This window comes from Python bivittatus, unplaced genomic scaffold (assembly GCF_059951505.1).
Source record: "Python bivittatus isolate LINGU-HERP-01145 unplaced genomic scaffold, Pbiv_v1 ctg000410_np1212, whole genome shotgun sequence".
NCBI lineage: Eukaryota > Metazoa > Chordata > Lepidosauria > Squamata > Pythonidae > Python > Python bivittatus.
This window is the reverse complement of record NW_028277067.1, coordinates 15414816-15442261: the sequence shown is the minus strand read 5'-3', so window position 1 is coordinate 15442261 and position 27446 is coordinate 15414816. Positions and strand designations below refer to the sequence as shown.

Sequence of the window (27446 nt, the reverse complement as noted above, 5' to 3'; positions counted from 1 at the left end):
AAAGCAAAAGGTGTAACATCAAGAAGCAAAGCAGAAAATGCAGCAGCTTTAATACGAAGGGTGAGCATATGCATGTGCTTACACAAAGAAGCCTCCTTACCTGTTTATCCTGCCCCAGTAGGCTTCCCCTGGTGAATGTATTGCCCTTTCTGTCAAAGCTGAACAAGTGCGTTTGTTCTGAGAAGTCACTGCCAACTTGTAAACCAGGCTTTACCAGTAAAGAGGCCCTTGTCAGTTAGTACCCCAAACCCACGGGGTACAAAACAGGACAGGCTGACTGCAGAATTCTGGAGAAAAGCAGAAAAACGTTCTCCCCCTTAAGGAAAGAATCCAGTTTGTCTGATCATTTTTTTTCACTTCCAGCCTCTGAAGAAGAGATTTGTACGAATATTTATTCAACTTTCTTCGGGGCACATCTTACCCATGTATTTATTACTTCTCCTACTTCTTAAGCTGAGATGGGTAAAGGTGATAACAAATAGAACTGCAAGGATTCTTGATTTTCTGGTGTTACAGAAAAGCAGCAACAAATACATTCTTGGTAGCTTTATCCTAAACCATTTTTTTTTGGGGGGGTTAATTTAACGTAATTGATGCTTAAAAGCAGCCTATTTTTTAAATGAAAACCAATACTCAGGTTGCCAAGATACTATAAACAGATCCTTCCCAAATATCAAACACTGCTGTGTTGTGTTTTTTTCAAAGAGGAAATTGTGACCGACAACTTATACATGCACAGTTCAGCAGCAAGGGGACAATTCAGGCTGCTGGAGATGTCAAGGCAGATGACTGAAACAGCAGTTCTTGATGGGGATATGGGGTGTTTATGCAAGTCCTTTATTCATTTGTGAAGTGGTGGACGATAGGCACTTTCCCCACCCTTCTCCCCCACCCCCCCAAATCAGCCCAGTTGCCCACAACTGTTTTCATATCTCTGAAACAAAGCTCTTTTTACTGGGCTCACCTAGCCCTTAGGATTGTCACATCAACTTTCTATAGAAACAGTGGTGACATTGGCCTCCTGCTGGTCAATGTAACTCTCTACAGAAATGGGGTATAATCTTCTCCTCCTACCCCAGAATCACATTCTGCCAGAAAAATCATAAATTCAAGCACATGTTTATTTGTTTTGCACCATTCGGTTTCTCCCCTTTTAGGTTTTTTGTAAAAACATAAAACTTGGAAGGTTTATCGTTTATTCTACATCACGAAATGGGCAATGCAGCCCAGAGAAGCATAAAAACACATAAAAACTGGATGATGAACTGGGCAGTGCATTCATCTCCCACGTCCTGACCACTGCTCAGTCACCAGGGTAATATTTGAACATTTTACCATATACTCTTTGTTCTCTGGCACAAGGAAGGTTTTTTTTTCCTTTTGAAATAAAGGAAACTAAGAAAAAGAAGCAAAAGTTTTTGCTTGCAAGGAGAGGACCATCGCTTCTTTGCCACTGTGCCAGATTCCTGTCCTCTAATCATTATGTGGCAGCCAAAAATTCAGTAGGCACAAGTACCCCTAAAACAGGGATGGAAACATAGTACCCTCCATATAGTGCTGAACTACAATTCCCATCAGCGCTATTCAGTGAGGATGTTGGAAATAGAGGTTCAGGAAGGCCACTGCCTTAAGACACCATTCTTGGAAAAAATCATCCTGTTGAATTTCTGTCAGCCAGAAATTAAAGGCACAGATGCCCCTTAGAGGCTGCAGTGTCGTACCTGTACGATTACTCTTCTCCTACACCATGATTCTAGCAAAGTATTCTTCTCCCCCTCTCAATTTCTGCCTTCTTGACTTCAACCACATCTACCCAAGAATTCTTAAACCTCTCGTTTTTCTTCAAGCAGCTTCACAAGAAAACCCATGATAGTCAAAAGGAAGGTCTTTCTGCACAGCTCACCCCAACTGAAGTTACCCTGCTTTTCTTACATTTAACAGTTCTTAAGCATCTCCTCATTCTCTTAATCCAAGTCCCAATCAGCTGTTCAAAAGATTCTCCCTGACTTTTCCAATATTTTCCAGAGCAGCCTCTTCCAAAATCAAATGTAGACTCCTTAAGGCATGGTCAACAGAAATTGCTTCACCCAAGGAAACTGCTGGATGTATTAGCAGAAATGGCATTTACTGAAAAATCCCGAAAACACAAAATCATGGTCTGCTGGGTGTAGCAGTGAGACCCACATTATTTTCTTTTTTTTAAATCCATGCAATTGTGTCCGATTCCTGGACAAGTCCCTGCAGTTTCCTTGGCAAGGTTTTTCAGAAGTGGTTTGCCATTGCCTCCTTCCTAGGGCTGAGAGAAAGTGACAGGCCCAAGGTCACCCAGCCATCTTTGTGCCTAAGGCAGGATTAAGAACTCACAGTCTCCCGGTTTCTAGCCTGATGTCTTAACCACTACACCACACCGGTGTATCACATTCTACTTCTACTGATGCATTTATATCATGGACTGCCACACGCTGGGGTTGAAAATGAGAGATGGGCCCCATCAAACCCTGCTCATAAAACTAACTCCCAACTTGAATACTTGACTACTGAAGGAAGAACCTATATAGCTATAGTTATGATATAATTGGCTATGCTGGGAAGAGACTCTTCACCATTAGGTGCCACGTCCTTTATTCCATTCATCCCAGAAGAAGCCAAGCCTTTCAAAAGCAAGCAGAGATAAAGGGAAGCTGGGACCATTTCTTGGAGAGGAGAAGATGGATTCTGTCATCAGCTCCCAGAGTGGCAGTATAAACAGGAATGGAGTGCTCCCTTCTTCCCCACAACTCATGCAGCAGCCGGTGCAAGGGAGTGCAGTGGGGAGAAAGAGTTCTTTAGGCCAGGCATTTCTTGTGGGAGGCCAGGGATCACCTCGTGGTGCTCAGCCAGGGCCTGGCTTCATCTGCCTCTTGGGGCACAACCAACAGCAACTCGCAGGGACCCTGAGAAAGCACTTCCTGGAGAAATACCCTGCGGGGACAGAAAGGACATGTTAGGGATCCAGCAGAATCTCCTGCTAAGTGAGCCTCCAACCACCATTCTCACCATCCCAGCACTCTTCTCCAAGGACCTCAGCTTTCTCCAAGCTTTGTCCTAAACATTCATAGCATTCAAAAATCAGCAAAGATGTGGCTACCCAGAGCAGTCAGTCAACTTTGCTCCTTTTAGCAATTTTAATTTCCATATTTTGACATTCAGTTTTCACGCCATTACTCATGTACGATATAATATACTTGGGAGAAATCACTTTGAATTCACAGTATGGAAACAAAAAAAGGGCAAATACATTCTTGCAACTATACCTTTTAAAAATTTATTTATTTTATTGCTTTTGAAATAACAGAAAAAGAAACAAAAAGAAACCAAACATAAAAATAACTATAATGTAAATACGTACATTCTCAAAGAAAAAAACAACGCATAGAAAGTGCTAAAAAGTGAAAAAAATACAACAGAAAAAAGAAAAAAAGAATAATATATTGTTATAACAGTTAACAGTTGCTATTCTATATATACTTCTCTAATGTAAATATTATTCAAGTGCGTATATATTCATTTCAAATACACTTCTGTAACTATCATTCTTTTTAACCTACTGTATTTTGTATAAATGAGTTCCATAGTTCATTAGACTTGTCCTTGCAACTACACCTTGACCACCACCCTGTTGGTACCTGAGGTCAGCTTCACCACCAATTGGTGCCGGTGCCTTCAATTTGGAGTCAAGATTATAATAGATGCCATCAAGCTGACGCACAGCAATCCAGTGGCGACGCCTCACCGGAAGAGACAGGAAGCCCAGACACACATTGGAAGGGACGTTCACGATGAAGCCAACCAGCCCTGCCAGGGACAACTGCTCGAGGGGTCTATGACACAAAGAGAGACAGGAGCTTGGCAGAGCAACTAGATTAATCTGGCAGGAAGACGAAAAACAATTCTCAAATGGCCCAGAGAACAGGATGCTCTCACAACAAGGTTAAGCAACTCCCAACACAGTCAATCCATCAGCGAGGAAGTGCCAAGGAGAGCCATGGAAAAAAGAACCACTGGGTCATGCCTCAAAAGGCTACAGTGTGGTATGATGTGGCCTTGATTGCAGTCTGTCATTTTTAAATTACAAGCTGTCTTAAGCAATGAGGCATGAAGGTGAGGGAGGGATCAATAAAGATAGTTAGTAAGAGAAGGTGAGGGAGAACACAGAAAGAGAGAATGACAGAAGCTTGTTTAAAAAAATGAATGACAAATTTAGAGCTGGCTGATGTTTGCAAGGCAGCCTGTTTAGAGAAATGTAGCTAGAAAAAGTAAAGGGACAGGCTCCTCCCCTTACCTTCGTTTATCCCACCAAATGGCTTCCAGTCCCACACTTTGAAGAGCTGCCATGATGACGTTGACATCATAGTTCCCTGTCCCCAGAAAGCTGCGGTGTGGATTCCACCTAGCATCTGGAGCCAGCCTGTGGGGAAAAAGAGGGGACTCATCACAGGAGAAGGTTTGGACAGAGAGGAAAGACACCCCCCCACAAGCGTCAGGGGCACATTTGGAATACTGAGAGTATGTTAGGGGTGTGCTTACAAAATGGCTTCTATAGTAAACAGGGCTGATCCATTTGCCAGAAGTTTAACTAGGCAGGGTCTTTCTTTCCATCCCATGGAGGCAACCAAAATGCTCCCTATTACATTCCTAAGATTACTTTAGCTTTTTCTTTTTTTTTTGAACAGGCAGGCTCTTTTTCAAAGAAAGCACTGAGCTGCAATTACTTGTCATCTTTATTTTCTTAGGGTGCCTATGGGCACTTCTGAGACTCTAAGGGCCATTCTTGGAAATACAGTAGATGCTGGAGTTGACACATCAGAGCGTACTACCTTTTCCCAGGAAGAGTAGGGAATGCTCCCGAGTTGCCATGGACATCACACTGGAGACCCCAAAAATAAGACAAAGGGGAGGCCTCTGGGCCGAGTGCAAGTGATTCTCCCCTCTGATGTAAGGAACTGGCTCCTGGACCCCCTTTGTGATGCTCACTTTCTTTCTTCCTTTTCCATACACTTTTCTGCACAATCTGCAGCCTACACAACCTCGTGCCCTTGGGAGGACAACTGGGATGACAATTCCCAGAACTCCTCAGCCGACATTGCACTTGTCCCTTAGTGCAATTAAGCCCAAGAACCAACCACTGAATTAGGTGCACACGCTTCTGCCACTAAGCCTCACTTCCATCTTCCTTTGTGGCCTGCCTTATGTCATAAGTCAGATTGTAACCTCCTGGAGGGACAGACCTTTTTTTCTGCAGTTATAATGCACCATGCCCATTGACAGGATTATGCTATTATTTTTCTTTTCTTATCTTCAGCTTGTCCAAAATAAGATGTGTGGGTTTTTAAAGCATGCATTTCATGTATTAACTTTTTGTTTATTTCAGGCTGGCAAAATCTTATACTCCAGAGAGTTACTCCTGGAAATATATTGAGAATAAAGGATGTACACTTCTTTATATACAGCTGGTGCCTTGGCTTTTCCAGAGACTTATGGTACTCTAGGGAAGCCTCAGAGACTCCTACTTGCCCCAGAACAAGATTGTATAAATGAACAATAAATCAACAGACCCAGACTGCAGCAGATTCAGTATTTCAGAGGCCTACTTGTAGCTTACACCTGCTTCCACTGAAATATTGCTGAATCTAAGATATTATCTTAATTGTACTAAACAATGTGTCACAATTACCAATTGTTTTAAATGAATACATGAAACAATTCCCAGCCTCTCATGTGGAAGATGCTGGGATCTTCCATTTTATTTATCTAGGTAAAATCTTCCTTCCCTATCTGACTTGCTTTGCCCTGAGCACAATTTGTCAGTTTCAAAAAAAAAAAAAAAGGGTGGTGTCCCTTTCAGGGACCTGCAAATGCAAGCAAAAGAAAAGAGACATGGAACCTTTTTTGTTTCTTTGTTAAATAGCTTTTTTTTTAAAAAAAAGAGAAGCCACTTTATATCACTTGTCAAGCCCAATATCCACCCCATACCACCAGGAGCCCTGCAGAGTTTGCATTGAATAAGCAAGAAGGCCTGGAAGGGCATAAGGAGATTTGGCTCCAACCTCAGGAGTACTTTATGGGAATTCTCTAAGATGAAGCTTATGTATAATTCATTACATGCACAATTCCACATGGAACCTGGAGTTTATAGCCCTCATGATTCTCAAATGGAAAAAGAGCATGACACAGTTTCACTCCACCTCTCTCTTGTCAATCAGAGCGTTCCACAGAAACCAAAACAAATCACCATCCCCCTTCCTAAGGAAAAGTGATTACATGTTTTTCTGGAATTCTAAGACTGAATATAGAGAAAATATTTCAAACTCCATCTTTCTCAGTCCTTCTCTGCTTTCCTAAAAGGGTTCTAGGAGTACACAGAAGCCCAAGCAACCTTCAACAGTTCCCTCCACTGAATATCAGAGCTCCATTCATATTTGCAAATAAATTTTCAACTGTTAGATTTACATCATGAAAAGAGATAATGTATATACCAACTCACTGGCATAAATGTCACATAATTAATTTTACATTGAAGGTTTGAACCCTTGGGATTTTTTTCCCTCTGCGTTTTGATTCATTTATTTTAGTTCCTCTTTGGAACCATAAACAGATGCTTGTCAAAGGATGACTGTTTTTAAGGATGGTGTAAGAAAGTTAGAGCAATTGACTCTTGTGAAGATGCTCCCCAAAAGATCCTATTATGCAGATGAGCAGTCCCAGAGAGGCAAACTGCCCAAACCACCTACTTTTTACAGATTTCATCAGCCACCTCTTGAGTAAAGAATCGTTCCTGCAAGACGTTGTTGAGGGCGTGGACAGCACACAGTTCCAGGCGTTGTCTCTCATGATAAAGCGCAGATGTCTCAGTTTGGCCCGGGTTCCTAGACATGACATCAACACTGGCCTGAAAGGCCGTTCCCAGGAGATCAGCCCTGGAGGAAAAAACAAACAAACAGTAAGGCATGGAAGATGAACAGCAAGAAAGGCATGAAACAGTAAGAAGGCAGAAAGATCAGTACAATCCCATCAGTAGATGGCAAAGAGAGATTTGGCAGCTGCATTAGTCCAAGTGACTTCTTTACCTCTGACCCTTTTAGGCACCCGCAGGCCTTCCCTTTGTGTAGTTTGTCTCACAGTTCTCCTTGTCTTCAAAGATGCTTTCTCTCATTAGACAGACTTACAGCCCAATGCCTGCTCAAACTCTCTGCTTTTTTCTCCCCTGCCCCTTCTTTCTCCAGCTGCTATGCCTGCTAAGCTCTCTCTAGGCTCATAGCAGCTCATCCAATAGATTCTCCTGGCTGCTCCACCCTTGTCAGATGCTAGAGAAGCCCAGCCAATCGTTGGCCAATGCTTTAACTTTATATTCATTACTGGCAACACAAATGCCCCAAGTACATCACAATATAAAATGTTTCCCAGAAGCCCAAGCAAATTATGGGCATCTCTTAAGCCCACAGGACTGGAAAAGCAACAGGGAAAAAAATCAAAACTACTAAAAGAGCCAGAAGCCAAATGCTCCTTGAAGTTTAATCATTGAGTGATGAACGTGTACATTTAAAGCATCCTGTGGGAGAGGAGCAGGGAGAGGAACATGGTGCCCACCAAATAATGGGATACTATTGTCTGGGATTTAGGGGAGATGAAGTCCAAAATGAATGGACAGCATCAAATTGTTTTCCCTCGATCTACATAGGTCAGAATCAACACAGCAACTCTGTTGAGATGTACACGCAGATACCACTTCTTTCTGCTAGGAAATAATGTATTATAGTTATCCAAGGCAAAACAATATGAACATGAAGGCAAGCCAGCTTTCCCTAGCCGACTGCATTCCAGATGTGTTGGATTTCATTTTCTGAAAATTATGGGAGTCAAATCCAACAATCTGTTGGACACCAAGTTCGGGAAACCTGGCTATGGCATGGCATCACTATCCTTCCTTGGAAGAACATTAACTCAAAATCTTCTGAAGCATCTTATACAAAGGAAATGATTCTCCATAGCAGTCAAGAAACCGCAGTTAATATTTAAAGATCAGAAATGTTGTGGCATTGATCATCACATAAAAACTCCAGTTAGTACTGTACTGGCTAGGCTCCCAAGACAAGCAATGTTACAGCAGTAAAATAGTAGTACCTCATTTTATGATATAGGTGTATATGTTTTAAAAGGTACATTAAGTATTATAACATGCCAAGAAGACAGGTCCTGGACTTATTACAAGGTAACATACGGTACTCATCCCAAATTTCAAAATCTTAAGTCAAAATGAACTAGCTAAAGACAGACTAGAAAAGATACTCCCATAAATTTACTCCCATAAACTGATGCGAAGGATGCAAAGGTCCTTCTTACAACACAGCAGCATTCTGTGCATGCTCGAAGGTACTGCTCTTCGGGAGGGGTTAACACTGCACTGAGAATCATCCTCGGATGCAAACCTAACTTTCACACCCTGCTGACTTGTTTCAAATTTCTTCCACCAACGAGCGAAGCGGCGAGTCACCAACCTGAGCAACTCCCAATTACCAACATGAACCAGGATGCGGGGGGGTGGAATCTGGGAAAACACCGTCTCGAGAAAATCAACTTACCCGGGAAAAAGCGAAAGTCCAATAAACGAGCCCTCCCACCATGACTGCCCCAGGAACGGCTGTTAAAGGCCAGGCTGACTGTGCAGAGATAGGGAAACTACTGTTCCCAGCAAGCCTTGGGAGAGAGGCTAGAACTACAATTCCCGGTAGATCTCACGCGTGGGCCGGAAGAAGGTAGAAATCCACATTTCCCAGAATGCAACAAAAAGAGAGGCCTTCGCCACGACCTGTTTCCTTTGAAAGAGCGCGGGGGAGGGAGTGTATTGATCGTCAGCAAGCGGATAGGGAAGGAAGTTCGGCATCCTTTATGATTCCTATAAGATTACGGTTCCCAACCGGCGGATGAGAAACATTGCAACCGGAAAGCACGTGGATTTGCAATCTTGGTACAATATTTCGTTCAACGCACCCGGACTGTTGCTTTATAAAGGCGTCGGATTGCAACTCTTATAGTCCAACCCAGCTGTAAAAAATTTCAAAAGAGCAGTTCATTCCAAGACTTAAATTTACTTTTGATATTTTACGCCCGAACCTGATGCCCTTCATGGGCTGGATTGCAGTGCATCTTATCCTTAGTCTGAATGGGTATCGGGTGTCACCAGGTTGGGGAAAACAGGAAAAGATCTCGTGACTCTTATTTTATGTTATTATTTTATGTTATTACTTTGTTACTTTATTATATAATGACTCTAGGCAGCTCACCACAACTTTAAAGACCTTTAACAAACTTTTGTGTGTTACTGAGCACTTCCTGTAATGATGGGAAGGAAGGAGAAATGGAAAAGGAAACAATGAAAAGTTGGGGAGGACTGAAACAACTTGCATCCTTTTTAAAAAAGAATTTTTTATTTACTCCGCTTTCTATGGCACTCTGATCAGAAAAGACTGAGCAGCTTACATAGGAATCATAGGAACAAAAAAAAATAAGCAATTACTGTACCAAATGCAGAACACATACCCTTAATGAGGGATCTCCACTGACAGCAAAACTGCTCCCAGGGCTCTTCCAAAAGCCAGGTGCTGTAGTAGTAGTAGTAGTAGTAGTAGTAGTAGTAGTAGTAATAACAATAACAATAATATGCCATCCAACTTTCACTCCCCCTCCCCAAAAAACAACTTGGAGGGAGGGGTGGTCTAATGCAATTCCAAGGGAGGAGGACTGTGACTGAGAACCTAGTCGCCACAGTCCATAAAGATGACCCGGAGGGAGGCAAGGAGAGCCTGTTCTCCTAGATCTTATTGGACAGGTAGAAACCAATGGAAGAAGGTGGTCTTGTAAATGCATAAGTCTTAACCCATGTAGGCTTTAAAGGTGACAACCAGCAGGTCAAATTGCACTTTGAAGGTAACGTGTAACCAATATAGCTCCTGAAGCAGAGGTGTTTATATGGGAATATCTGTTGAATTGCATCACTCAGGTTGCGAGATTCTGGACCTGTGGAGACTTCTGAGTAGTCTTCAAAGCCAACCCACGTAGTGCATTGCAATAGCCCAAAAGTGTGGCAGATGTGTAGCAAACTAGCATTGCAACCTTGTTTATGATATGATACATTTGTTGGATTTCTGCCTATAAATGACAGGCTCTGGTAAAAAAAAAAAAAGGCAACAGCTCTTAAGCCAAGAATAAGCAGTTTGCTGCCTATGAGTACAGGTGTGCTCAAGGACACCTTTCTTGAGGTCTGCATAGCTTCTGGCCCTATCTGATCTTATCATTTAATCTTTTAATTTAAAAAAGAAAGACAAATACATTGGAATGGTAAATGCTGCTAAATGGCAAGTTTTACAGTCATCTATATTTACAAGAATGCCTCTGGCATGGGCAAGCATTCTCACAAAATAAAAAATGAGGGTATAAATTGCAGTCCAATGCCTTGCTTGGAAATGTGTCTGCTTTCTTACCATGGAGGCAGAGAACACCCAGAGAAACTAGAGGAAGTCTCTGTGAGTTTTGGTAATATTTTTTTTATGCCACAGTGGCAGCCATTTTGTGAATAAATCAGCTTCCATCAGCCATTTTATGGGCGTTTATGACATGCTGACAAAATTCGAACTATGCCTGTCTTCCAAAAGAGATGCTAACTTTGCCTTAATTTCACACAGAGTTGTAAAATGCTGAAGAGGCACTCATTCTTTACAAGTTTCCCTAAATAGATAAAAATCTCCGTTGAGGTCTAGTGAGGTCTGAATATGTCCGGTGCAGTTTTCTTGGCAACGTCCTAGTAATGTTTTGTTCCCACTGCCTTCTGGGGTGTTTTTCTGTTTCCCAGTCTAGCCTAAAGCTTCTGAGCCCAGTCAAGGTCAGCACAGCAGCAGCACCTGCTAAGACCTTCACATTTTGAATTCTGGAATTTGTAATCTCAGCATAGTTGAAGGATGCTAAATTGGGGGAGCCTGTTTTGTAACACAAGGTAACATTGCTGCAATATGTATTTTGCGCAGAGGATATTGGGTAGCAATGAACAGACATCCTTTACAGTATTCCATTTGATGTTTGAAATAAGTTGATGTCTTGCAGCTTAATAAACCGCAAAGTGTTTTAATTTCTTCATAAAGCAGTGTTATTCTGAATAATAACATTTAATGACCATTATCACAATGTAATAGCTAGTTTAGGATATGTAAAGCTTTCAGAATTTTACCTATTAGGACCTTTGATTTGTCTTAATAAAGGTACTGCCCTAAAGACTGTGGAATTACTTAAGTTGGGTACTAATTAAGTCCTGTAGATTTCAGGCCACACCTAGGACTGATGGAACAAAGAAGCTCATAATGGCAGACTTCCTTATAAGAATTTTTTAATTGAGTAATAGCTTCAAGTTAAATACTAATGATGTCAAGTTAAAAAAAATGGAATCAAATGGAATTTAATAATGAATGATTCTTTTCAATTTAAACAGGAGAAATTGAGGAGAAAATATTAAGGAGGCTTGCATTGTAAGGACATAAGTATTTGGGAAAGCAGATCAGATTTTTGCTTCTCTCTTAACTGGCATTATGCATTCAGCCTTAACAGGAGACTGGCCAACTTTCTAGTGTTGCAGTAAGTATTCCCAAGTGCCACTTACAAGAGCCATTCCCCAATCTCTCCATCCAGGATGTCCTTTCTTAAATATGAGAGCTGCATTTGAGCCTTTGAAAAGTGCATCAGAGCCACACATCAAAAAGTAGTGGATAGGGTCAGGATAAGAATTAAATTTGAATTAATTTTCTTTACTACTTAATAGAACTATATTTAAATATAACTAACTGGATTACCTCTTAGTCATGAATTTTAGTCTTTCCTCCACTTGTCATGTTAAAAATGACAATTTGGAAACAACTTTTGGAGGCACTCATGGCTTTGGAAGGCCACATGGGGGCCCTTGGGCTTCAGGACTTTTAACTCTGCTCTATTCTAAAATGCTCAGGAATTACAAGAACAGCTCCCTCTGGTAAGCATAGTACAACCTGTTCTCAGATAAATATACTGTCAGGTCTTTAGTATCTGCCTAAAAGCAAAAATGATATTCCCAAGCACAATTGCCACCGTGCCTCTTTAGCAAGATTTATTGAGAAGAATGAGATGGGGTTGCAAGAATTCCAGCAACTGAACTTTGTCCCATTTGAACCAGTTTATCCCCATGCATATGATCGTGATTTTCTTTCTAGCAGCCTTCCTGTGATTCAGGGATGAGAAGGGTCTTTTCACTAAAACAGAAGTTTGCAGTGGGCTGTTTTTTTTTACAGTCTCCTAAACCTTTATCACTCTAGAAACTAACCATTACATGTATATATATTTGCAAGCTATTTTTGTGGACAGTGGAGGGAAGTCAGAAGGATGATAGATTGAAAACCAGCTTGGAAAGCAAAAGCCATCTTTAGGGCAGCCTTCCCCAATTTAGTATTCTCCACAGGTATTGGACTCCAGCCCCCATCAATGAACCCAATCAACTGCTGTGCTGAGCAGGAGTGATGGGAGATGTATTTCCAATACATCTGGAAGATACCATATTGGGAAACACTGGTTTTGAGGAAATGGACAAAGGCTTGCAAGTGGTGTTACCAGCTTCCCCCAATTTCAGTATTTTCCAGATGTCTGGACTTCCCCTCTCAAAATTCTCAGCAATCATCTGCTGGTTAGGGGGTTCTGCACATTTGCAGGGTGTCCAGATTGGAGAAGGTTGATTTGTTCTACTGACAAATTGAGACCAGCCAAGAAGATATATGGGTTGGGCTTGTTTTGCTTCTTTTAATGAGGTGCTGCTACTTTTCCTGGTCTTCCCACCCCATTGTAACGACCCTCCAGATATCTTCTGTGAATCCTCTTAGGAACAGATGTCATAAGATTCAGCACAGGTAGACTCGGCCTCCGTGCCCTTGGCATGCTATAGGAAAGAAAAGAGAACAGATCATTCAAGGCCTGGGTTACTGCTTCTATCCCCCAAACCCAATTCTTAGCAAACTCTCTTATAACATCCAGACTGTCTGAAGCAGAATTTTGCTTCAAAGCCTATGCAAAAATCATCAGGTTCCCTCAACCCCTCCCTCTTTGCTAGAAATAAAGAAATGGGGTCCTTTTGAAAAACAAAGCTGAACTCTTGAGAAAAGGAGTAAAAAGTTGCATGGGGAGAAGGGAAGAATCTCTTCAGCTTCTGATTTAAAAAACAAAAACACACAGAAGCAAGCACTTGTACTTTAGCTTCAGTGATCCTAAGGAATAGGTAAAACTAAAACATTTAGGCAGAAATATTCTTTAAGATTACTTTTTATTTTAACAATGTGAGGAGTTCAGTCTATTATCTCTGATGATTATTTTCTCTATATAAACTCAGTCCTTGTATATTTTTGCAAATAGGCACCTCTTTACATTGGAGTTGCTTCTAGTGGGGCAAAAAAGTATTTAGTCAGCCACCAATTGTGCAAGTTCTCCCACTTAAAAAGATGAGAGAGGCCTGTAATTTTCATCATAGGTATACCTCAACTATGAGAGACAAAATGGGGGAAAAAAATCCAGAAAATCATATTGTCTGATTTTTAAAGAATTTATTTGCAAATCATGGTGGAAAATAAGTATTTGGTCAATATCAAAAGTTCATCTCAATACTTTGTTATATATCCTTTGTTGGCAATGACAGAGGTCAAACGTTTTCTGTAAGTCTTCACAAGGTTTTCACACACTGTTGCTGGTATTTTGGCCCATTCCTCCATGCAGATCTCCTCTAGAGCAGTGATGTCTTGGGGCTGTCACTGGGCAACACAGACTTTCAACTCCCTCCAAAGGTTTTCCATGAGGTTGAGATCTGGAGACTGGCTAGGCCACTCCAGGACCTTGAAATGCTTCTTACGAAGCCACTCCATTGCCCGGGCAGTGTGTTTGGGATCATTGTCATGCTGAAAGACCAAGCCACGTTTCATCTTCAGTGCCCTTGCTGATGGAAGGAGGTGTTCACTCAAAATCTCACGATACATGGCCCCATTCATTCTTTCCTTTACACGGATCAGTCGTCCTGGTCCCTTTGCAGAAAAACAGCCCCAAAGCATGATGTTTCCACCCCCATGCTTCACAGTAGGTATGATGTTCTTTGGATGCAATTCAGCATTCTCTCTCCTCCAAACATGATGAGTTGAGTTTAGACCAAAACGTTCTACTTTGGTTTCATCTGACCATATGACATTCTCCCAATCCTCTTCTGGATCATCCAAATGCTCTCTAGCAAACTTCAGACAGGCCCGGACATGTACTGGCTTAAGCAGGGGGACATGTCTGGCACTGCAGGATTTGAGTCCCTGGCAGCATAGTGTGTTACTGATGGTAGCCTTTGTTACTTTGGTCCCAGCTCTCTGCAGGTCATTCACTAGGTCCCCCCATGTGGTTCTGGGATTTTTGCTCACCGTTCTTGTGATCATTTTGACCCCACAGGGTGAGATCTTGCGTGGAGCCCCAGATCGAGGGAGATTATCAGTGGTCTTGTATGTCTTCCATTTTCTAATTATTGCTCCCACAGTTGATTTCTTCCCACCAAGCTGCTTGGCTATTGCAGATTCAGTCTTCCCAGCCTGGTGCAGGTCTACAATTTTGTTTCTGGTGTCCTTCAACAGCTCTTTGGTCTTGGCCATAGTGGAGTTTGGAGTGTGACTGTTTGAGGTTGTGGACAGGTGTCTTTTATACTGATAACAAGGTCAAACAGGTGCCATTACTACAGGAGGAGCCTCTTAAAGAAGTAGTTACAGGTCTGTGAGAGCCAGACATCTTGCTTGTTTGTAGGTGACCAAATACTTATTTTCCACCATGATTTGCAAATAAATTCTTTAAAAATCAGACAATGTGATTTTCTGGATTTTTTTTCCCCATTTTGTCTCTCATAGTTGAGGTATACCTATGATGAAAATTACAGGCCTCTCTCATCTTTTTAAGTGGGAGAACTTGCACAATTGGTGGCTGACTAAATACTTTTTTGCCCCACTATAAGTAGTAGAATGAGTAATTTGTGAACTACTTACAATCTTACCTTATTTTTCTATTGGAGATCCTTCTATATTTTTATCTGGTTTGCCATTCTTTCTTTTTCTTTTTTAAAATAAAGTTCGGTTCTATTTATCTCTTGTAAAATTGGTCCATTTCTCCACATAGGAAGATGGGGAGGAAAGCCCAATTACCTAGTCACTCACCTCAGTGCTACAGAGGGTGACACTTTTATCATTTTTCCCCTTTTACTAAGTGCACAGGTTGTGGGAGGCCTACCTGTTTCACATGCTGAGATTTGGGGAAGGAATCAGGTGAACACATCCGCTTGGAAGGCAAGTGTTGGCGGCACTAAGTAACAAGTCAGGAGGTGGAACTAGGATAGCTTTAGGGAAAGGGGGTTTAAGACTTCTGTCCTTTTGCCACACAGGCTAAATCCCGCTGCTACAGTCCCTCCCAAATATTTGGGGAGAGATGATTGAATTCAGTGGGACTTTTGCCCAGGCAGGATTGCAGCCTTTGCTGTTCAGTTTTTATTATTTTATTATTTATTTGTTAGATTTATATCCTGTCTCAGCGTGGCTTACATGGGGATCTCCCTTCATTTTATCCCCACAGCAGTGACCCTCGAAGTAGATGGAGCTGAAAGAGCAGTTGGCCTAAAATCACCCAATGAGGGTCCATTCTGAGGAGCTGAGTTTGGGTTTCCCCACTTTTAATTTAATGCCAACCCCCATACCACACTGGCTCTCCATCTATGTTTTCTTAAACTGACTCCTGATCACCGTTAAGGGCAGTTCAGAAATCACTCTAAGCAGGAAACAGATAAAGTACAGTGGAAATGAAGGTGTGACCAAGAGGCATGATCCTCCATTCACTAGAAAGGCTCATGGTAGGGACAATTCTGGAGCCTCTCCTCAGTTCCTTATAGCAATAACAATGAAATCATTGTAAAGTTACTGTGGTGGTGCAGGTAGGATTGTACTTTGGTGCCCAAATCAAAGGCACAGGGACGAAATTATCCCCCCGTGGAAAAAAAAACCCTGAGCTGGCACAGGAATGCCAAGGCTTACTAGTGAGGATACAACTTGCAACGTTATTCTATTATTTTTAAAAGCATTTTATAATCAGGGACCAGCTGATGGTGTACCAATACCCATTTTATAACTTTTTTCTTGAAACACAAAGGTGCTTATTTCTCAGTAAGACAAATAGTTCTGTAAAAGGAGACCCTTATTGGTCCATTTTATCCAAGATCTCAAATGAGCTAGCTGCATCAGTGACCACACTACTGTTATGAAACTAAAATAGTAGGGCAATCTGATGTAAATGTAGACAGGGGCCTTGTACTCTTAAACGTGGTCTAGAAAAGCATATTTAGCAGATGTAGCTTGTAATGCAAATGTAATGTTGAAATCCCTACATCTGCACAGCTATCAAAGTCGCAAGTTCCTATAAAGTAGGGTTATATTTAACTGGCCTTCCCCAGCCTGTTGCCCTCTAGAAGCGTGGGACTTTCATTCCCCCAATCTACCCAACCAGCAGTGAGCATGAGTGATGCTGGATGGGATTTAGGAAATGACTATCTAGCACAGCCGGCATGCAAGACTGGAGAAAGCTAAGTTCCATCCAAAAATCACAGGTATTGTTTGAACCAAAGTCATGATTGGAACAAACTGACCCTCCAGATGAAGTCTTTGTAGATTCTGGATAAGGTAAGGGAGGGTTTCATCCTTACCCAACAGGCTGCTCCAGAAAGCAGCAAAGGTGGCTGATCCTGTAACAGCCCCACAAGCAGCTGGGTTCTTGCGACTCGTGCTGACTGAGAAGCCCCCTCGCCCAGTTGCTTCAATCATTACCACGTGGTGGTTGGGGAGGCTGCAAGACAGAATTGTGCTCAGTTAGACCAGAGGTTTAGAAGAAAAATGGCACAAAGCCGTGAGCTTGCTGGCACATGCTTTACGCCAGTGTTTCTCAACCTTGGCAACTTTCAGATGTGTGGACTTCAACTCCCAGAATTCCCCAGCCAGCATGCTGGGAATTCTGGGAGTTGAAGTCCACACATCTGAAAGTTGCCAAGGTTGAGAAACACTGCTTTACAGCATAGGGTGGGGGGAATCTATCACATTTTAAGATCATGTCTTGAACACTTTCACAAAATGGTTACCGTGATACGTTTGGCCAGTCACAAAATATCCATTTATCAGAAGATTGCTTTATACCACCAACTGTAATATTCAAAATATTCCATAAAAATATCAGGTTCCTTTTTTTTTTTTAATCAGCATCACAGATGTCTGCAGAGTATGGTTAAAAGAAGACAAGATGGTGGCCACCATGGTATGATCATAGCTCCTCCTTTTTATGAGTGTCGTGGCCACCATCTTGACTTTTCTGAATACTCAGTGCTGACACCCCTGCTTGGCATTCTCCCAAATAAACCACTGGGGTTTTTTTTGTTCATTTGTTTTTTCTGAGAATGCCTGCAGGCCCTATTTGGGAAGCAGAAGAATTCTTGTAAATAAAGATAAGGCATGCAGGTTTCTCGTTTAATTTTTAAAAAACTGAAATAAACTTTAATTAACGAAATGAATAAAAATCAGGTGTGCAAGGTGTGCGTTAGGGGCTAAGAAAGGGGTTCATGGGTACCAGGTTGCCTACCCTTGGGTTCAAGACTCACTTGGGATCTGCCACCAGGCAGCCGTTCACACCATCAAAGCCCAGACTTGGGGCGGCAATACAAGCTGCTGCCATAGTGTTGACATTGTTGGGGGCCAGGGGACACAGTTTCCGCACAGGGCCATTGTACAGCACCACACGTTTCTCCTGGGCTCCTTTTGCCAGCTCCCCAAGATGTCCACTCAACCGGAAGCTATCCGGGTGTTTTATCATGGTGACTGTTAATGCCTAGAAAAAGCAAAATAGAGTGTCAGAAAAGTTACAAATCCTTAAATATCCTTTTCTTTCTACTCTTTTAAATCGTAGAATCCCAATCCAGAGATTTTCAATTCTGGATAGGAATATAAGAAAGTGCCTTACCTTAAATCAGAATATTAATTTGTTTTGTTCTGTGATGTATACATTGTTTGGCTGAAAGTTTTCCAGTGTTTCAGACTGGAGTCTTCCACAGCCATGTCTGATGATGCCATAAATCAGATTTTAGATATTTTTTTCATGCAAAGCATATGGTGACAGTCCAAAGAGGATGAGAAACGTATAGGCTGCAAGTTACCTGCAGCCCCATTTTTCATTCCCTGGAGCTCTCAATATCATTCTCCAAAACTCTAAAGTCATTTGTCTGAATCACATATGAGTCTGGTCAGTATTTGAAATCCCAATATATGCTACCCTGAATGGTGTGTGTGTGTGTGTGTGTGTGTAACTTAAATGTATATGCTGCTCCATTTCCAGAAACTCTGAGTGGCATACAACAAAGAACAATAACTGGTAGAACCAGTAATTCTCCAAATTTCCTTTTGTCAATATACACTTCCTCTTACACCAACCTTTCCTATCTGGAGTTAGGGTGTCACTCCAAGAATTCCCTATTGCAAGCCCCAAGGCTGGGAATTCTGGAAGATGCAGTCCCACTTTTTATAGATATCACCAGGTTAGGGAAGGCTGCCCTACACCATTTCTCTGTAGGCACTTACCTGGAGCATCCCTCCATCATCCAACCTTTGAATGTCTTGGCCACCCCACAGAGCCCCACTGGGGATGTAGAGAGTGTGTCCAACCTTCTTTGCCATTTCGCGTAATCTGAGCTCTGTGTCTACATCTGCTAGGGCTGTTGGTGATCCCACCTAAAGGACATGGAGATGTTTGCAGTATTGATGCTGGGCATCCTGGGAGAGGAGAGCTTCAGGACAACATTTTTACTGATCCTCCCCAATTATTGAGTGCAAAATAATTTAATTTGATAAGACAAAGGAAAAGGAAACAGGGACTGAGTACACATAACATACTAAGTCATTGTGTGGTTTATTTGGTTTAGACTAGCCTTTCACAACCTGGCACTCCAAATGTGTAGATTTCAACTCCCAGATTTCTCAGTAATGGCCATGCTCACAGGGAATTCTGGGAGTTAGACTACATATCTGGAAAACAGCGAGCTTGGAAATGCTGGTTTAGACTTACCATATTCTTTAACCCAAACTCCTGTCTACCCTTACTGAGACCCCGAGAGTTGTCTCAAACCACATTTATCAAAACTCAGTAGCATAATTTTTCTACCATTCTGACATAGAGAACATGAAAACAGTACCACAAGCCTTTAAAAGTAGGCTTACCATAATCTACAGAACAGAGAAAATAATACCAAACTCTCTCCAAAAACACCAGGACAAACAACCAGTCCCATCCCTGCCTATATAAATGACACAGTCATGCACACTTTGCATTAGTGCTTCACTCACTGTGATCCTTGATTCCTTCCCAAACATTGAGTGGTTTCTGATCACCCAAAGGTTCCCTATTCCTGCTAGGAACCATGGTTTAGAGTCATCTGCATGTCATGTTTGGAGCAGTATAAAGATGCCCCATGGATTGAGGCAGGCTGAAGATAGTCTAAGGTGTTCTGGCATGAAAGTGGTATTTTCACCGCTAGCGTGGCAGAAGACCTCCCATGTGGACATTTTAGGGTTCATGGAGGAGGAGTCTTTGGAACTTGACAATCAGCCAGGCTTCAGCTGGCTTGGCAAGTCTGCTATGAGACACCCCTTCACCTATAGCTGCTGACTTCTGTGCCTCCATGGGACAGCATTTATGCTGTTCTGTAGCTATCAGAGAGACCATATATCCTACTCGCTCAGCCTATTTCTTCTTGGTTTTTGTGGCTTGGATTTGGGAATATCAACCTGGGGGAATAGAGGTCTTCCATGAGATCACCATTCTCCTTGGTATGCCAAAATAAAGGCTCTGTAGGATCATGTGGCAGCCCTCCTCCCCCATCATATACTGTAGCACTTTTCTTCTTCTGTGGGCAAGAAATCATGTAATGATTTTTTAAAAGTCAGGTTTTTCAGAATATCAAAAGGTTGACATTCCTTTGGCTAAAATTTTTACATGACTTTCAGTCCTTGTAGCAGGACTACATGACTGCTGTTTAGAATGCTGGGTGTCTAGTGCCACACAAAATATATGGCTTTCTACAGGGGCTTCAGAGGGGCTCCAAGCAGCTTCTCCAGCAATTCATCAAGGCCAGTACTGCCACCACCAGCATTCTCTCCTTGCTATATCAATCAGCAAGGCAAAGAGGAGCTGGATCATGTGGTGAAAGCAGAGCTCTCAGAGATCTTGGCAGCCTATCCAATGGACATTACTGATTGCTCTCTTCCTCCTCTCCTGAGGCCCTCATAGGATTCAGACTCACTTCTGTAGTGGTAGTGGGGAATAAGTAACAGTTTGAACCTCCTTTTACTTTTTTCTCATCTGCCCTCAATTTCTATAGCCCAGGAGGGGGCCCAACACTTAAGCTCTCTCATCATTGGGAGTCACCTCTGAGACATTTCCCTTGGAGCCTTCTGTCTCTGCTTTAATCTGAACCCAATTTGCCCTAGCAGGGACTTGGATTTGATAACCTAAGTGGCCCCATACAACTCCCTGACTGTATTGTACTTGTGTTCTCTCAGAAGCAGCTGTTTGAAAAGTTGACTGTGGGAAATCAGATGCTGAACTGTATAGACTGATCCTGCAAAGCTGTCCTAAAAGTTTTATCAAGGTCTGATGAGTGGGGTGGAGCATTTTTTAAAATTAATTTTTATTGAATACAGTGGTACCTCGAGTTACGTATGCCCCTCCTTACGAATTTTTCGAGATACAACCAGCTCCGGCCCCAAAAATTTACCTCGACTTGCGAACTCTGCCTCAAGTTACGAACCGGATCCGCGGCCATTTTCCCTGCTGCCACGCGGTCGCGGCTTCCTGTGGGCGAGATCGCGGTAGCAAGGAGACGTTCGGTGAGGCTTGTGGTGTGTTTTGTGGCGTTTGGAAGGTGTTTGGTGTGCTTGTCAGCATGGCTCCAAAGAAAATGCAGTGCAGGCTTGGCAAGAATAAGGCTTTGAAGAAAAAAGTGACGATCGAACTTAAGAAGGACATTATAGAAAAGCACGATCGTGGTATTCATGTGACTGATCTGGCCTTGGAGTACAAGATGGTGAAGTCGACCATCTCGACTATTTTCATGTTTTTGTGGTTTAAAAATAAAATGCATATGTTTCAGAACTGTTTAACCGTATGTATTTACATTGAACCTTATGGGGAAATTTGCCTCGTGGTGCGACCAAATTCGGAGGGCGGAACGGATTAACCGTATTTACATTGAACCTTATGGGAAAATTTACCTCGAGTTGCAACCAACTCGAGTTGCAACCAGAGTCACGGAACGGATTAAGTTCGTAACTAGAGGTATCACTGTAGATTTTTTGCAGAGTAAAAACATTACAAATTTAAAGAAAAAAGAAAAGTAATGAAAAGTGATAAGTGAATAAGAAATTGAAAAGAAAGAAAAAGAAAAAAGAGATATAAAGAGATGGCTTCAGATCTTCTTTATAGCAGTTATACATGCATTTATATTTTATCCTCTTTCTCTCTACTTATATTATGGCTCCCTTCTTTTCATATTCTACCCTTTCTAATCATCAGACTCATAAATCACAAGTTCATTTTTTTTCCATTTTCAGCAGAAAGTCCATAAAGGGTTTCCAGTCACAGACCGAGGCATATTTTAAGAGAGTGCACTTTCAGGGATAGGAACAAGGTAGGGAAAGTTAAGAGAGGTCTGGAAGGACCTTGAGGCCAAAGTGGAAGAAATAGAGAAAAACAAGCAAAGATGGGGAAAGAGGTGATATTTATGAAACTGGAAAGTATTACTCATGAATGAGCAATTTATTTCTTGCCAGACGTTGGACTGTAGCTTCCATCACTGCTTCTCAGGGCTATGCATGCATAAAGTCCTAAAGGATGGACACACTAAATAGAGTAATGCTGAATGTTCACTGGAATAAATTGGTTCCTTCAAAATGCCTGCAAGAATATATACTGAAGTGAAAAATGCTCCCTGGAAGATTTATCTCTGACTATTCAAAAGACTAGTCATTTGGTACCATTGTTTTTAAGTAAACCACGAAGTCCCCAACCTGGTGCCCTCCAAATGTGATGCAATTGCAAATCCCCAAATTGGCATTGACCATGCTAGCTGGGAATTATAGGACTTATAAACCTTATACACCTTGGGAAGATGTTGGCCATGCTGGCTGGGAATTCTTATAGTGGCAACACCAATACATCTGGAGGGCATTAGCTTGGAGGAAGGTTATCTAAAGGGTTAAAAATGCAGAAAGACAAGGAATGTTGATAGTAATATGGAGATAATCTGTCATCAGATGTGTTTCCAGCAATAGAATAGGTGGATAGATTTTTCATTCAATCAAACAAAAAGATGCATTTTGCCTTTGAAACATATTTGAGAGAATTAAAGAATATGCTGATGCTACCTGCCTCTAGCTGTAGGTAGCTGTAGTCCTCACCATGAAATCTGCAGCTTTAAGGAAGAATTCCCCATAATCTTGGGCAATGCAGGGATGTGCCACTTCAACAATGACATCAGCATGGCTTTGGAAAGAAGCAATAAATATAATAACAAAAGGCTGGCTTGACAACAGAGTCAGCAGTACAGCATCTGTAACATGCCTAGATGGCATCCGTTTCCCCTTCAGTTTTTTAACCACTGAAAAGTTTTTTTTTTAATGACCCAAATCTTGCAAAATCATTAAATCTCACAAAATAATGGTATTCTTCCGTAAGATCCCATGAGATCCATACAATATGCCTTTTAGTTCATCCTTCCCCAGCTTGGTTGACCCATAAGTATTGGGTTACAACTCCCCATTATTCCCCAGCCTGCAGAGTAGTGCAGACTAAGAATGAAGATAACTAAAGTCCAGACATCTAGAGGGCATCACATTTGGTCAGAGAAGGCTGGTCTAATCACAGAATCTTCCCCAGGTTGGGGAATGCTGATCAATAGCAGCATTCCAAGGCTTTAGACAAGTGTCCTTCCCAGCCCTGCCTAGAAATGCCAAAGTTTGAATATGGGATTTTCAAACTGCAAAGTATACATCTTTATTAAGTGTGTATCACATCTTTCAAGGCAACTAAGAAAAGTGAAATTCAAAGCAAAAGACAACTTAATGATCAAAACATAAATGCAGGTTAGTCAAACATCAACCCAGTCAGTCAAAATGGATGAATGCAGTGAGCAATAGATCAAAAGGCTAAGTTTGCAGTGGCTGTAACAGTCAACTTAGAAAACCAAATATCTGTTTGAATAAATGTATCTTTGACTGCCAGTAGAAGGTCATCAGGTGGAGCAAGATCAGTCTCCCTTGGCAAGAACTTCAATAGAAAACATGTCTCCCAAATGAGGAGAACGCAATGTTTTTGAGAACAAACACTGGCCACATTGTGAATCCTCAGTGCAAAGTATGTCTGACTAGCTCATTACCTACCTAATGAGACTCAACAATGCTCAGTTTGTACACAGATAAGCCATAGAGGGTATATGATGATAATAATTCATTAGATTATATCCCACCTTTCCTCCATATATAGCATTGCCTCTTCAATTTTTTCCACAACAACAATCCCGTGAGATAGGCTGGGCCGAGAGATAATGATTGTTCCAAAATCACCCAGTGAGCTGAGGAAAGACTTGAATCCAGGTTTAACACCTTAATAACTACATTGTGCTGGCTGCTAAACAGGTGGGAAGCACTCACGCTAACTACATGTACTTCATTGATTTTTAATTTTATTAAAATCAAATCAAACTTGGTTTTTGTCCTGGCCCCTACAAGACGTTGGAGCATGGCCCCAAGCAGACTACTGAGAGGCTGAATGTGGCTCTCAGCTCAAAAGATCGCAGCTGGAATAATCAAAGCTGTGGAGAACATTATATGCCTTAAGGTTCATGGTGAGTTCCTTCTGCTCCTTTTTGCCATGTGAAAGGGCTTGTCTACTCACCGTTCCAAAAAATCTGTCAGTTTCCCCAACCTCAGCTCCGCTGGTACAGTGTCCTCCATCTTGCTGGCATCCCGGTTCCAAACAAAAGCCAGCTCCAAGCCATGCTGGAAGCCTTCATCTTGGATTCGTTTTGTCAGATACTGGCCTGAATACCAAAAATGGAATAGAAACATATCACCATTGTGGAGTTAGCTCTCTCATGCATCTGCTACACTCCAAATCTGGGAGAAAAACCACCCATAAAATTCTGGCATAATTGCCACGATTTTCTCATGATTTTATTCTGAGAGTGATTCAAAGTCAAGAATTTCCTTTGTTTAGAAACACCAATAGTGGAGATAGGGGCTGTCATGCAGTGGTTGAGTTCACACACATCAGATTAAGATATAGCTTGCTTAATCATGATTTACTGAGTAAACTACAATATGCACAAGCTAAGCCATAAATCATGGTTTATACAACACTAAGCCAAAACCAAGCAAATCACATTATAGCTTAGCACAATGGATGTGTTTTATGAGCTTCAGGAAAGATTTCTCTGACCACCATTGGAAACAGAATGCTGAGCAATACATTAATCTTTTTTCTGATCCAGCAAAATAAACCCTGTGTACTTAGTGGGGGGGGGGAACCACATGTACAAGAAGGTAGAGACCTGTTTTACTAGCCCAAAGCAAAAATCAATGAAAAAACCAGAAGGGGTGGTTAGTAGATTCTGACAGTTACAATAAACTAATCAAAACTGAAAGAACAGTTTGGCATTCGCTCCAGGTCAAAATCAAGATGTAAGAAAAAGTCTGGGTTTGAAAAATATGAGAATGTGAGTCTTTGGAGAAAACCATTTGACTGCCTCTAGCACAGGATTGGGAAATTTTGTGGCAACTAAAAGCTGCACTGTTTTGAAATGGTCTCCACGTGTCCTAAGAGATGGGGCAGGTGATGTGATAACACAACCTGGGGGGGGCAACATTTGCAGTGATTTAAGGTACACATTATACCCCTTAATTCCCCCCTCCCCTTGCAAAAAGTTGGAGTTTTTAAGGGTTGGCATAGATATTTTAACCTTCTGCAAAGTTCTTTGCAACTTCTCCCCCCACCCCCACTAAAATCCTCCTTCTCTCCTCTGAAGAACAAAGCATTCCCCAACTACATCTGGGGAATGTAGTAAGAGGCACATGCTTCCAGTAGGTTATCCAGGTTGTGAGAAGTACCTTCCCCCTTCACCCACCCACTGCCTTCTTTGCCCCTACCAGGGGGGGCTGCCTGCTGCCTTTCCTGGAAAGATGGTACAAGATTGCCAGAAAACAGGCAAATGAGCTCCACTCCACATGCTTCTAAAAGTCATGGTATCTTTCCCAAACCAGATCCCATTCAAATGTTTTAGGAATTACACTGATTTGTTAAAATGTGCCTTTGAAACAAAAAGACACCCATGTTTTCGCAAGCATCTGGCAATCTTGCTGTGAGTAGACGCGCATAATAAAGGCAAAAATGGCATGTTGCTTGTTTGCTAGCCAGTGAATGGGGAGATGGATCAAATATGGCCAGGAAACGCTACTTACCTAGATGTCCATAGCCCACGATTCCAACCCGCCTCTTCTTTTGGCCCCCAAACATTCTGCCTGCTATGAGGCAAGGTGGGCAAAAAACAGGCACAGAAAGTGTTATAGTTTGCATGACAAAGATAGAGCAGAGCCTGAGGTACTAGACTGGATCCCATATTTAAGCCCCAGGGTATTTCATTTATAACTAGCCTTTCCTTGGGGAACTCACTTTGCCTGTCTTCCTGCACACTATTCTTTTTCCTTGTAAAGTAGGTTATAAGTCAAGTGAATGCCCCAAAGCCATCCACTGAGCTTCATGGTTGAATGGGGATTTGAACCTAGATGTCCTTCTAGTTCAAGGCTCTGACTCTAATACACTAGCTTGACTGCTGAGCAAAACCACTTTCTCTGCACTTGGAAAGGAGGAAAAGAACTGCAGTTAAAATGTGCAAAATGCAAATATAAACAAGGAGTTGCAATACTATAACTGTGTGAAATGGGGCAAACATCTTAATATGCATATAAAATGGTATATATTGGCCGAGGGCCTTAATGGCTGAGGATGATGGGAACAAGATGTAGTACAACATGTAGTACAACATGTCTTGAGTGGCACTAATGTGAGGGATGGTGTATTCAGAGGTAAAGTGAGGCTGTGTCCATCTGCCACTTCAAGAAGATTTCTCATTAGTTCAGTGACTCAGTCATTCACTGCTGGATGTGCAAATGGATTCTCTGCGAAGCATCAGAGGTGAGTCAGAACTTCGTATTGCTCATTCACGCACGCAAGTCGTCATTTGATGTTTGCCATTAACAAGTGTTGGATAAGTAACCTCTGGGAAAGTATCTTGGTCTCCCATTCCCTACTCATCCTCTGAATCTTCAGTTTCCACCTCCATACATACACACGGGTGCTGACTCCAGGTGATCTAATCCAGTGTATCTCAACCTTGGCAACTTTAAGATGTGTGGACTTCAACTCCCAGAATTCTCCAGCCAAACTAGCTGGAGAATTTTGAGAATTGAAGTCCATACATCTTAAAGTTGCCACGGTTGAGAAATACTGGTCTAATCTAATCTATTATTCCTTCTAATTCTATGCTCAGGCTGCATGAAAGGGAAGCTTGGGAAAACCCTGAGGTCTTCAGAAACAGAAAAGGTATCTTGGGGAAGCTGGAAGAAATCCCCAAACTTCCAGATGCGGCCCGAGCGTGTTTGGTTTGCATGGAATGCCGACTGTTCAAAAGGGAGACAATGGAATGAAGAGGCCTGAATTCTGAACAAGAACATTCCACAGTGCAACTTATTGTTTCAACTCTCACTCAACTGATTTACTTTGTTAAATACTCTATCTTAAGTTAGCTTTTACTCCTCCTCTTGCTTAGTACCTATAACCCTCAACTCCCCTTCCTTTGTTGAAGTGACTCACCTGGTTCAGCTGTGCTCAGTTAGCTGCAGGATAATGGGGAAAAAAGAGGAATTTGTCTGGGTGCCCTTTGGTTGATCATTCCTGGAGGGGCATTAATGATTAACCCAGGCTGGGCCTGTAACCCTTGTGGAAATGGGCCGCTTGCAGAATTTCTCAGAAACAAAGCCGGCTGCCTCTTTGGCTGACTTGGAAATGTGGTCACAACATCATACATTCATCACAACAACTGTAACTATCCCACATCACATGCTCCTGAGCATCAAAGTCTTAAGTCCCATTAACTAAGCCGTTATTATGGAAGTAATTCACACACTTGACTGAAAATCAAGTTTTAATTTGGGGTCCCCAATGTGGTGTCCAATGCACAGAAATATCAATGTGCTTGTAGGTAT

The 27446-nt window shown here is 41.9% G+C and overlaps 2 protein-coding genes across 3 annotated transcripts; both read right to left on the bottom strand.

Annotated features, from left to right (window-relative positions):
- Positions 1 to 2605: 2605 nt before the first annotated feature.
- Positions 2606 to 8752, bottom strand: JOSD2 (Josephin domain containing 2). 2 transcript variants are annotated; one of them, XM_007437302.4, is made up of 5 exons: positions 8619 to 8752; positions 6771 to 6956; positions 4322 to 4447; positions 3666 to 3860; positions 2606 to 2961 (listed from the first exon to the last, which is right to left on the bottom strand). In XM_007437302.4, exons 2-5 carry the CDS (start codon positions 6911 to 6913, stop codon positions 2859 to 2861), a joined length of 567 nt encoding a protein of 188 aa, XP_007437364.1. In that variant the 5' UTR covers positions 6914 to 6956; positions 8619 to 8752; the 3' UTR covers positions 2606 to 2858. The 2 variants fall into 2 exon arrangements, with proteins under 2 accessions (XP_007437364.1, XP_087999700.1); XM_088143574.1 differs by lacking the exon at positions 8619 to 8752 and adding an exon at positions 7107 to 7243.
- A 4068-nt stretch (positions 8753 to 12820) lies between these two features.
- Positions 12821 to 27103, bottom strand: ASPDH (aspartate dehydrogenase domain containing). The gene is made up of 8 exons (XM_007437303.3): positions 27055 to 27103; positions 25644 to 25706; positions 24082 to 24226; positions 22587 to 22671; positions 18714 to 18863; positions 17741 to 17967; positions 16799 to 16938; positions 12821 to 12982 (listed from the first exon to the last, which is right to left on the bottom strand). The coding sequence occupies exons 2-8, from the start codon at positions 25696 to 25698 to the stop codon at positions 12945 to 12947; spliced, it is 840 nt and encodes a 279-aa protein (XP_007437365.1). The 5' UTR covers positions 25699 to 25706; positions 27055 to 27103; the 3' UTR covers positions 12821 to 12944.
- Positions 27104 to 27446: the final 343 nt, after the last annotated feature.

Excerpts from the sequence above, each read along its gene's own strand:
- ASPDH (XM_007437303.3), bottom strand. The coding sequence starts at position 25,698 with ATGTTTGGGGGCCAAAAGAAGAGGCGGGTTGGAATCGTGGGCTATGGA. Across the intron at positions 17,968-18,713 it reads ATGATGGAGGGATGCTCCAG|GCATTAACAGTCACCATGAT; the intron begins GTAAGTGCCTAC and ends TGCTTTTTCTAG. Across the intron at positions 16,939-17,740 it reads TGCCTGGTGGCAGATCCCAA|CCTCCCCAACCACCACGTGG; the intron begins GTGAGTCTTGAA and ends TCTGTCTTGCAG.
- JOSD2 (XM_007437302.4), bottom strand. The coding sequence starts at position 6,913 with ATGTCTAGGAACCCGGGCCAAACTGAGACATCTGCGCTTTATCATGAG. Across the intron at positions 3,861-4,321 it reads ATTTGGTGGGATAAACGAAG|ACCCCTCGAGCAGTTGTCCC; the intron begins GTAAGGGGAGGA and ends TTTGTGTCATAG. Across the intron at positions 2,962-3,665 it reads GGTGGTGAAGCTGACCTCAG|GGTATTTCTCCAGGAAGTGC; the intron begins GTACCAACAGGG and ends CTGTCCCCGCAG.